Raw genomic sequence first — 12,061 nt, 5'->3', positions numbered from 1 at the left:
TGGAATCACTTAAACTTCTTTCAAACCGCATACTCTGCTGGAGACAGCAAAGGGTCTCTTTTAGAGCCCCGCACAGGACTATTTTTTAATCCTGCTCCCGCTATTATGGCAGCGGGTCCTGCAAGACCCATAGGATTCCAGTCCCGCTGCAGGGCTCTAGTCTATTTCCCCTGCCACTGGAAACTCAAGTTATGGGCATGCTGGAGTGGACCCTGAAGTGAGGGGCAGTTACTGGAGGGGAGACAAATGCAGTATGGCTCCCCTCATCCTGATGACACACCCACCCTGAAGGTCTGAGACCTAGCCCCTGGGAAATGCTTGGAAGATCCCACTGGGGAGGTGAAATGCTGGCTGAGGTTGAGCTGTCAGGGCCTGATCCGAGGAGGCGGTAAGCATCCCCGACTCCCAGAGAAGTCAATAGGAGCTGAGCATGCTGAGCACCTCACAACATCTGGCCCTCAGTCAGTATCCACATAGACTCTTCAGTGCCTGGAAGTCTTCTCTAGAACAGCTCTGATTTTGCACCATGGCTGCTGTAGGTACCTCTAACCTCCTCTGCATCCCCTATAGGCAGGCAGCCTTTTTCAGTGGGACTACACTCTCATGAGATACAGCCCTGCTCATTTTAAATATCTGTCCTGTTCTGTAAACTGTCTCACTCCCGAGAGAGGCTGCCTTTCATGAGAATAAACCGCCCTGCCTGTGAACGGGCTCGTGGAAAAAGTTACACTTTGGCTTCTGGAACACCCAGTGCATCTAATTTTGTCCACTCTCACTTTAGCAGCTGGTAACCTGACATTTTCACCCAAACCCATTGACTTTTCATCTGCAATTTAAACAACAGCACAGGGTTCCTCTGGCTACTTAGCAACTGGCTTCAGCCTAATCTGGGAGTTATTTGTTTGGAGCTGTGTCACAGCACTGCACTAAGGCAACACAGCTTTGAGGGTTTTTTTTTTTTTTTTTACTGAAAGCAACAGATGAAGGACTCCGGGAAAAAAATCAAGAGGGGTGGGTGGCTGGATTGACAGACGTTGCCTTCCCATGGAGTAAAATAATGTAGATTAATTCATATGAGCTGCCCCCTTCCCCGCCCCCGTGTAGTGCCATAAATGCCAAGAGATGGCCTAATGGGTTTCTTCCTTTTTTTTCCTTCCCCCCCCCAAACAAGGAATTTTTAGCTACTGAACAGCAGACAAATCTTTTTTGTGTAGATGGGGGGTGAGGGGATCTTTGAGAATGATCGACATTGTGAGAGGGATAAAAACAGCTTATGAAAAACAATCCTTATCAGAAAGTTAATGATCTGTGCATGGGGCGAACGCACTGCACAGGGCATGTCTTGGTGAAAGGAGGAGGAAAAAGGGAGAAGGCTTTATCTTGAGCCTTCAAAAGAAGATAGAGAAAAGGGGAAACCCTTCCACTGTGCAGCAGGGCAGCTCGTAATGGGGCAGAGGATGAGGTTTAAAGAAATGTTCTCTAGAATGCTGGGTGTGCTGAGGATTAGTTGCAGGGAGGGATGAGAGAAATTGGGGTGACCTTCCAGGCTCCGCATCACTCTGTCCACCTCAATCTCTGCTCTTGTTTCTTAACACTCCCCCCTTGCCCACCTTCGCTCTGCCAGTGAATCCTGACTCATCTCTTCCTTTGTGCCTTCTCCTGCTCTCATGTCTGCACTCTGTCTGTTTAGGAAACCTGAGTCACCTCTGCCTCCTTCCTCCGTTTCCTGTTCTTCTTTCGTTCCTAGTTACAGCTAGCAGGCCCCCGCTTTCCAGGATAGATCCCTTGGACAGTGTCTGCATAGTGGATCTGGTCTAAATATTTGGATCAGGTTCAGTCCATTGATCCTTTCCAGCCCTGGCTCGGGGTGGGGTCTGTAGAATCCATCACAACGGCCACCTGTGTTTTTTTTTTTTTTTTTTTTAAAGATTCTCTTCAAGACAGAACCATCCACCAGGTCTCCTGGTGCATTTGGTGTTGCCCATCTATTTAGACCAGTGATCCCCAATGCATGGCGCCCGTGGGGCATTTATGGGCGCCCGCCTACTGACAAAGGAGTGCTTCCGCTGGACAACCCACCGCCGAGGAGCGCGGCCGCTGGACAACCAGCTGCCGAAATGCCGCCGAGAAGCGGCAACGCCAAGAAGCTTCGCCGCCAAAATGCTGCTGTTTCTCGGTGGCATTTCGGCGGTGACGCTTCTTGATGACGCCGGTTCTCAGCGGCATTTCGGCGGCTGGTTGTCCGGCTCCCACCACACTCTTCTGGGAACATGAATATGCTATCGCAACAGAAAGGTTGGGGACCACTGATTTAGACTGTAAGCTCTTCTGGGCAGGGGCTGCATCTTTCCTTTCCATCTTGCACAACACTAAGCATGCTGTAACAATATTTAGCACGTTCTTAGCATCTTCCATCTGAGGTCAAACCCCTTCAAGGTAGGTATTTTTACAACCATTTAACAGATGGATAAACTTTGGCACAGTGAGTTTAAGTAGTCACGTAATAAGTCAGTGGCAGAACCAGGCAGGGAAACCCAGGAGTCCCTGCTGTAACAGCCACGGTACGCTGTCTCCTAATATATAGGCTGTGGCTTTGATAGATCTTTTACTTTATAAACCTGGTACCACTTATCCTTTACAACCTAGGAATATAATTCTTCCTTCATATGATTTTATTGTACCTCTTCTCTCCTCTGTTATTACTTACACAAAGAATTATTGGTAACACCTTCCATATGATGGAACAAAGCGACTATGATGGTGTTCCTATAATAATGGAAACTGACCGTATTTATTTATTTACCTATGTATATTTTGTACATCTTTGTTATGATAAGGCTTACCAAAATATCTGGGACATATACATTACAAAGTGGATGTATACTAATGCTTTCTATGTTGGTTCTTAGACTGTGTCCAGTATCATGGAATTGCTGCATTTGCCCTATCTAATTCTCTCTTCTCTAGCTGAAAAATCTCAAAGAGCTTTTCAGTTGTGATGTTTTTAACCCAGTGAAGTATTAATCCCCTTTTAGAGGCAAGAAAACTGAGACACAGAAAGAATAAGTCACTTGACCAGAAAATCTGTGTCAGAGCCAGGTACAGAACCCAGGCGTCCATGTGGTTTATCCACAAGACCAGTCTTCCTTCCAATTTACCTAAAGGGCAATTTGGCAAGTTGAGTGTGCAATCAAAAGTTAAGTGTACTGTAATTTAAATCTGTATTAACACCCTCTTTGCTCCTTATCTAGTCAGCCTGCTTTCTGATGTCAGCATGGACAGGGACCCGCCTAGCCACCCACAGCTGGGGGATTCATTCGCATCTATTTAAAATAAGAATCCAGCTCATCTAGCCAGTCAGAGACATTGAAAAATTACAGCACGCCTCTGGGGCACGTGGGCTGCCACAGAAGTAAGCATTCACTACACTCGCAAAGCGCTCCTGCTCTTTAGAGACCCTTGGGTGACATCTTCTGTCATTCCAGTTGATCTTAGAAATGAACTAAAATCCTGATTTGTGATCCCTTCCCAGACACAGCTGTTTCATTCACTTTTTCCCTTCCTCAGCCGTGCGAATACAAACCTAAGCCTACATGTGGCTGTTTTGTACTGAAAGGTGTGGGAGCCTTTTTAGTTGTGCTGCTGCAGCAGTTGCCAAGACATCTGGTTTTACCAGTATTGCTGAACCAGGCGGTCTATAAGCAGGAGGAGGGGTGTTGCTTTTCCACACAGCAGCCTGGTCCCACAAGCCTTATCTAGACTGGCAAAAATGAGGGCCTACAATTCACAATGGTAGAAGCTCTAATTAGTTAGTTACAGTGGTTAAACGATGGGGCAGGGACCATCTTTGTACAGCACCTAACACCATGGGGTCCTGCTCTATGACTGAAGTTCCTAGCCACTATCTCAGTACAATACAAATAATAGTAAGTGTAGCTGAGACTCGGGCATCTTTGCTACTGTATTTGTGTGAAAAGCAGATTTAGACAACACGGTCTTCAAAGTGTCTGAGCCCTGTTTAAAGTACAGCTTCTATCACTGCTGCCCCCTTGGAGCTGCACTTGGTGGTGAATGATGGGTCCCATTTTTTTTTTGCCATTGTGACCATCACGCAGCCCAGATCTTAGATCTCCTGCCCAGAACAGGACATGGATGCAGAGTGCACTGAACTGGTGACTGAAGTTCCAGACTGGACTAGTCAGCGTATGAGCCAAATTTTCTGTTGGTGTAAATGGGCACAGATATTGACTGTAAGGGCATTTCACCCATTTCCACTAGCAGAGAATTTGGCTCGAGGTATTTAGCCCCATTACAGAGGGCCAGCGGTGGGGCTATGTACCACCGTTCCAATGCCTTAAAATGATATTAACATCCTCACCTCCTTTTTGTTCCGGGAAACCACATTTGGGTCTATAGCTCCCAGCGTCAGATTTGGTAGAACAAAGTTGAGCACTTTAGCTGCAAAAACCTGTGGGAAATGAATGAAATTAATTAACTGGGAAGCAAGGAGAAGAAATATGTGAGCCAAAGCCTCAGCTGGCATAAACTGGCATAACATAGCACCACTGAAGTCAAGAGAGTGTCGCGACTTGACACAGGCTAGGGATCTGGCCCTATAGTTACAAAACTGTCACGAAACCAAAGAATTTGGATATCCACCGGCATCAATTACAAGAATGGGCACAATACTATGAAATACTCACAACCGCCCTGATACTACACTCTGCATTTCTTCCCCTTGCAGATGAGAGATCAAGTCAATGTGGGAAAGGCCTGGCTTAAGCAGCCTGCTAAGGGCCATTGTTTTATGGAGCTGGTGGTATCGCTGCTGCTGCTGCCCCTTCCTACCATCACTCAGTTCTGATTTCAGGCTGCAGCACTTAAGTGATATTCTGTGCAATTTACAGTACTTGCCTAGGCTGGACTCTCTTTGCTAAGCACATTCTCCAGGGAGTCTGCAAATAAATAACAGTAAAATGTGTATGCATTGACTAAGGAAATCTATCGCTCGCTTGTCTCCTGGGAATCAAACACAAAAACGTTCAGCAGCCTGAGCTTGAAAGCACTAGCATGAGAAAGAACATCCTTTATATCAGTAACATTCCATAATCCCCGCCCCCAATGCAAGATTCTTATCTGATCTTTGATAACTGTCTTCTAATTAAGTGGTCACCGCTTAGAAAAGATGACAATGTGTAATTGGCCTTTGTACTATTTTACTGTATCCACAGATACTACCTGCAAGATTAATTTGTAATCTGCATACTCTGCTTGTGTTTGAAAGCATAGACTGTAATCCATTACATAGGATTGTCCGATACTCTTGTATCAAAGATACTATCCAAAGGAAAATTACCAGGCTGAAATTAGAGTTCTCCAAGAGTAGGAAGCAGTGAAGGCTCATAGTAAATATCCCCCTAGGAATGGGGTTTCCTTGATATGTAAATCATGTAACTTTCACCTTGTACACTGAATACCCCATTGGTACTCCAACCCCATGAGCCAAATTCATCTTCACTGAGGTCAATGAAGTTGCACCAGGAATGAATTTGTCACCATGGGTATAAATACAAGCTCATAAGGGATGGAGCAAATTTCCTCTGGCCTTCTTTAATTTAAGATACATTGTTATTATCTGCTGTGTGTGTGTGTCTATTTATTTATACCCTCATGATGGGAGTAGAGAGTAAATCTGAATTTTCCCACATGTGAGCACATACTACTCTAATGAGGCTCACTTTTTGTTGTCTTGGCTCCACACACTTGTGGTTACCTAATCTTTAGAACATAAGAGCAACAATACTGGGTCAGACCAAAGGTCCATCTAGCCCAATATCCTGTCTTCCAAAAGTTGCCAATGCCAGGTGCCCCAGAGGGAATGAACAGAACAGTTAATCATCAAGTGATCCATCCCCTGTTGCCCATGCCCAGCTTCTAACAAACAGAGGCTAGGGACACCATCCCAGCTAATAGTCATTGGTGGACCTATTCTCCATGAATTTATCTAGTTCTTTTTTGAACCCTGTTATAGTCTTGGTCTTCACAACATCCTCTGGCAAGGAGTTCCACAGGTTGACTGTGCGTTGTGTGAAAAAATACTTCCTTTTGTTAGTTTTAAACCTGCTGCCTATTAATTTCATTTGGTGGCTCCTAGTTCTTGTATTATGAGAAGGAGTAAATAACACTTCCTTATTTACTTTCTCTACACCAGTCATGATTTTACAGACCTCTATCAATCTCCCCTTAGTAATCTTTTTTCCAAGCTGAAAAGTCCCAGTCTTATTAATCTCCCCTCATATTCTTTTTTGACCTTCCTAATTATAGTTTTACACTTCATTTGCCAGAGTTTATGCTCCTTTCTATTTTCCTCACTAGGATTTAACTTCCACTTTTTAAAGGATGCTTTTTTGCCTCTCACTGCTTCTTTTACGTTGTCATTTAGCCACAGTGGCTCTTTTTTGGTTCTCTGACGATGTTTTTTAATTTGGGGTATACATTTAAGTTGAGCCTCTATTATGGTGTCTTTTCCATGCAGCTTGCAGGGATTTTACTTTTGGTGCTGCACCTTTTAATTTCTGTGTAATAAACTCCTCATTTTTGTGTAGTTCCTGTTTCTGAAATTAAATGCTACGGTGTTGGGCCGCTGTTGTGTTTTCCCCGCCACAGAGATGTTAAATTTTATTATATTATGGTCACTATTACTAAGCGGTCCAGCTATATTCACCTCTTGGACCTGATCTTGTGCTTCACTTAGGACTAAAACAAGAATTGCGTCTCCTCTTGTGGGTTCCAGGACTAGCTGCTCCAAGAAGCAGTGATTTAAGGCATCAAGAACCTTTATCTCTGCATCCTGTCCTGAGGTTGGTACATGCTCTGGACATGTTCTCAAAGCTTTCACACATTTCTGGAACCCTCGCCAACTTGAGTCAATAGCAACAAACCAGAACAGAAATAAAGTGGGCCTGGTTCTGATCTCACGCACCTCCAGTTTTACACTGGTGCAGCTCACTGACTTCAGTGGAGTTACTCCTCATTTACACCTGCATGAGAGAAGAATCAGGCCGTGTGTGTATGTATGTTTGTGCCTGTGCACACACCCACATCCTCTGTGTGTGCATATATACAAATATTACTTATGCACAGATATAACTAATCTTATGGTCAAAATGACTGACTGACTGACAGTGATAAGGAGGTACTCGGACACCGTCCTCATAAGGAATTTCAGATATATGTGAAAAGCCACATTACCCGTGTACATTTAGTGCAGGGGGCATCAGTCAATACAGCTTATAGCTCAACAATTCTAAGAGCCAAGGTCATTGCCACTGGAAAAATAATCTTTCATGTTATAAACCTGAGCTTCCAGGGTCAAAAGGTTCCAATGTGGCATCACTGATTTTGTGAGGGCCATGGTGATGGTCTATAACACAATGAGCTTTTAATTAAAAATACTGTGTTGTTAAACACCCTAGCCACATTTGATAGGTGAAGATTTTATCTTCTAACGGGTTTGAAGCAGCAGGTGATGCAATATGGATTATGTAGGGAGTGGTTGGCAGGCCAGACTCAATAAAATGGAGAAGATGGTAATCAGGCAGTTTTGGTCTGGGACAAAAGAGAAGTGAATGGCAAACCATTCAATCTTACCCTTGTCCACCCCAGTCTGTAAGAGAGAGATTCCCAGATTGAGATGAGAAAAGGTGTTTTGAGTCTGAGGGCTTGCTACACACCAGTCCCTATGGGTTTTTAACTAGAAGTGTGCTTTAAAACTGATTTTGTTAACCTGGTGCAAAAGGCTTTGTGGGAACACCTAAACCAATATATACTGGTCTTATATTGATTTATCTGAAATTGATTAGGAACAGGTTTAAGCCAAACTGAAACAAACCACTCTTAAACCAAAATAAGAGTGTCTACACAGGGTTTTACCCCAGTTCAACTACATCGTTTTAAAAACAGATTTAGTTAAAGTTAAGCAAGCCAGTGAAATTTTACTGTGTGAAAATAAGGCCTGAGTGATCAGAGAAGTTGTAACAAGAAGTTTATTGGGACCAGCCACAAAGAAAAGTGAATGGCCCTGGTCAGTAAAGGCCAAGTGGAATGGAGAATTGTAATACAAGTCATACAAGTTAGAGATGGAAAAATCTCATTGGGTCTCATCTAATCCTCTCTTGGGAGGCCAGTGCGGGATTGTTTCTTACAGAACATTTTCTAGGGGTTTATTCCACCCAGTAATAAATGTTTCAAGCAATGCAGCCTCTACCAGTTCCCTTCGGGCGCAAACAGATTCCAGGGCTTCCTAGGGACATGCTTTCTATTATTCATCTTACATTTTTCTTTTCATACTTCTGTATGATTCTCCCTGGTGCCATCTCCTCGTGCCACCAGAAATAATCCCTTGCCTTCTTGCTATTTATATCCTACACATGCTTGAAAACACAGTGCCAAATTCTGGCTGCTCTTACCTAGGTGAGCAAGAAGGGAGGAAAGTGCATTTGTGCAATGAGTAGCCAGGTGCTTTCATTCTCTGTGTGAGGGAGTCATAGGGCACGGGGATAACACAGGCTGCATTTCTTTAAAGTGCATAGTGGCTGCCACTCCTGCATGTGCTCCCCCAGCACCCCTTGAGCTGTTCTCCCTGACTCTGTCCTCCAGAGCCAGAATGCCTCCAGGTGCTGTCCCGGGTGCAGTACTTCTGTACCCCTCTTCTAACATGCTTGTGGCTGGTTAAGCTCTGTTCTGCGGCAGCAGTGTCTGGGGGATCTGGACCTCTTGTGTTCCCTCTGATCATCATTTACCTAGGTCACGTCAAACTCTTCTTGCCACAAGAGAATGAGCGTGCTGGCCCTTCCTCTGTCACCAGGGAGCAGGTTCGGGCACTACAAGTAATAACAGCTCAAGGGGCTCTAAGCACCACTGTTAAAGCTACTGACTTTCAGCTGTTCCTGAGGAGAAAAGCAGACAAATGACCTGATTGTTTTTCTTTGTTTCCATCTAGAGTTTTAGAGCCTTACTGTGCAAGGTGCTGTGTGTCCTGTGGGGAGCCCAGAGCCCTCCTTTGTCGCTGACATCATTGGGTGCTGAGGGTGCACAGTGCCTGGCAGGATTGGGCCCCCAGTCATTTGCCTTTGCATGCTCTGGTCTCATCACAGACTCTCCTCCCGCTCCAGCGCAGGAAGAATTTAACCATCTAGATTTTTAAATCACTCTTCCCTTTTCCAATTTGACTAATTAAAAAAACAACTTCCTGAACCAGAGGCCACAATTCATTCTCCTTTTTGAATAAATAGCATTTGCTTAGAAACAGGGGCTGATGGAGGAAGAAAGTGATGGCTGGATCCCACGTGATGCAGAGAACAGGGATCTAGGTAGGCCGCCTGCAGTTAGAGACAGGATTCCTTTCATAGTTGCTTCTTTAAAATGATCTGATCACAAGAAGAACAATGTGGTTCCTCTCTTTCATGTTTTGTTTTTTCTCACATAGAATATTAAGGTTGGAAGGGACCTCAGGAGGTCATCTAGTTCAACTCACTGCTCAAAGCAGTACCAATCCCCAGATTTTTGCCCCAGTTCCCCAAATGGCCCCCTCAAGGATTGAACTCACAACCGTGTGTGTGTGAGAGAGAGACATCCATTTCTATTACCTTGATAGGCGTCGCTACCTCTGGGCTTGCTACAACTAAAGGAGAAATTAACACCAGGCCTGAAAACTCGGCTGGTCTCTCGCAGGCAGTTAGGATGGAGATGGCTCCTCCCTGCAATACAAAAGTGAGAGGCAGCCTGAGCACTAATACAGATGATCATACTTTACTATTTGTACAGCATGGTGGTGTGCTGGGCACTTTCCTGGCAGGTACAAAACAAAGTTCTCTGCTCCAGGGAGCTTCTAATTAGCTAGACACCTTTGTGCAAGCAAAAGATGGAGTAACTAGAAGCAAAGGGGTAGATTTGGTTGGGCTTTTTTTAGGGGGGGGTGGCTTTTGGAGAGTGGAGGTAGGATATTTTTTTGAGCTAGGCTTCAGTACTGCAAACCCTTATGCATGTGCTTAACTATATGCACATGAGCAGTCCCAGGAATTTACTGGATTATTCATGTGCATAAAGTTTGCAGGTTCAGGGCTTGAACAAGCCTCTGTGGGGAGGACTAAAAATTAAAGGTCTCTTGGAAGTAATATAAATTTCACATGAGACATGAAGAGAAGCGGGGACTTGGGGGACTGGAGCAGAGAGGTGGCTGCATGACAGAAGGGGTGGAGATGAGTGGGAATGGGACACAAAGATAGCGAAAAAGCAGGCAGTAGTTTTACCCAGTATCAGGGCCGGCTCCAGGCACCAGACGAGAAAGCACGTGCCTGGGGCGGCACATTGAAAGGGGCGGCATTCTGGCCAATCTTGGGGCGCCCAGCCCAGTCCTGCAGGGACACGGACCCTGGCCCGGGGGGCGGGGCAGGAACTAGCGATCCCCGCCTCCGCCTCCCGCGCCGCTCTGAGCCCAGCCTGGCCGAGCCGCCTTTAAGGGAGCGGCTGAGCCACCACCTCCTGCAGCCCCTGGGTACCGGAAGGAGGGAGGGTTCTGCGGCGGCCCAGCGGGCAGCGGTGGCAGGGGCGGTTCTGTGGCGGCGCGGCGGGCACTGGAAGGAGGGAGGGTTCTGCGGCGGCAGCGGAGAGGCGGGCCCCACTGATCCCGGCGCCCGCCGTTTGCACTGGGCCGGCCCCGTGCTGCCTGTGTCGGCCCCCTTGGAGCCTGCCCGGCCGGGAGAGGCACCCCAAGGCTGGAGGGGGGAGCCCCTCTCGCCCGGCTGCAAGCGGGATACAGCGCCTGGCTGCCCACGGGCGGAGGGAGCGGGCGGGTGCTGCCCTTCACTGCCCTCCACGAGCTCCCCGTGGCTGCCGGTTTTTTGGTTTTTTCTTGCCTGGGGCGGCAAAAAAGCTAGAGCCGGCCCTGCCCAGTATTTCCGAGTTATACTGGTATCCATGGGTAAGAAAGTATTGTCACCTGGGAATGGAAACCATAAAAGTTTGGATAATTACTGTAGGCCCAAAAGTATCTTCTTGCAAATGTCTCTTTCCTCATTTTTTCCCCCCCAGAGCAAGCAGTTCACAGAGCTCTACAATCAGCAACCTACTCATGGGCTGCAAGTTAAACAGAGGCGCATTCCCATGTAGTTTCAAGCCAAGTGTTGGCAGAATTGCAGAAACTGTGTGAGAATTGTAGGAATTGGCATGCTTGGCTCGCCTGCTCAGTAAAGATCACAGAGGACTAGTTGTTAAGGAAAATGCTTGGTGAACTTACATGCTGCTGAAGAACCAGTGGCTTGTTTAAATGGAGCAGCAGCAAAAAGAATCTCAATGACCTTATTTGGCTTGGTACTTGGAAATTAGCTCCTTGTTACAGAGGCTGAGAGTACAGTGAACTCTTAAAAGCATGCCATGTGCTTTAGATCAGAATTCTTGTTTATCGGAACATGAGGTTAAATCCTGAAGTGCTTATTCATTTTTGTACGCAGGGACAATCACTGTGACACCAATAGGAATATTGCCTGACTGAATCTACGGGATTTGGCCTGTGCTGTCAGAATCACACTTAAAATCTGCTCACAAAACCAATCTTTCTTTTGTTTTTCATCCCTAGTCCTTGAAACACTGTCCAGTACCAGTTGTGTAACTGAATGAGGCTACAGTGTGTCGCCATGTTTTATTCCCAATCCACTCACAAGGCCACAGGGTGTATAACCTCCTGGTTACCGGTTCAAATACAAACCTGGTTGTTGGTGAATGAAAGAAGTTACCATTTGCCAGTTGTTCAGTGCCCCCTCTATGAGGAATGTGTTGGTGGAACTCATTCCGGTTCCTAGTGGGCTGGTAGGGATGGGCATCATGAATTAGCCCTTTGTTGCAAATGGCACTAATTAGCATCCTGATCTCAACAGAAAGGCCAAGGACTGAATGGGTCACAGAGACTGAAGTTCCCTCTAGGGGTGAGGCAGTGAGGGGAAGCTTGTACAGTAGAACCTTAGTGTTATGAACATCTCGGGAACGGAGGTGGTTCATAATTGAA

The 12,061-nt window shown here is 46.0% G+C and overlaps 2 protein-coding genes across 11 annotated transcripts in view; one reads left to right on the top strand and one right to left on the bottom strand.

The window, feature by feature from the left end:
- KBTBD12 (kelch repeat and BTB domain containing 12) overlaps positions 1-12,061 on the top strand; it is a 172,200-nt gene that overhangs the window by 28,947 nt on the left and 131,192 nt on the right. The gene's annotated exons all lie outside the window — the stretch shown is intronic.
- MGLL (monoglyceride lipase) overlaps positions 1-12,061 on the bottom strand; it is a 135,054-nt gene that overhangs the window by 8,727 nt on the left and 114,266 nt on the right. For all 9 annotated transcript variants that reach the window (XM_039547863.1, XM_039547864.1, XM_039547868.1 and 6 more), the window contains 2 exons: positions 9,648-9,758; positions 4,379-4,468 (listed from right to left, as the gene is read on the bottom strand). In XM_039547863.1, coding sequence (XP_039403797.1) covers positions 4,379-4,468; positions 9,648-9,758 — 201 coding nt within the window. The remainder of the gene's footprint in view (positions 1-4,378; positions 4,469-9,647; positions 9,759-12,061) is intronic.

Source organism: Mauremys reevesii, linkage group 7 (assembly GCF_016161935.1).
Source record: "Mauremys reevesii isolate NIE-2019 linkage group 7, ASM1616193v1, whole genome shotgun sequence".
In the NCBI taxonomy this organism is placed as follows: domain Eukaryota; kingdom Metazoa; phylum Chordata; order Testudines; family Geoemydidae; genus Mauremys; species Mauremys reevesii.
This window is presented reverse-complemented; position numbering and strand designations above follow the sequence as displayed.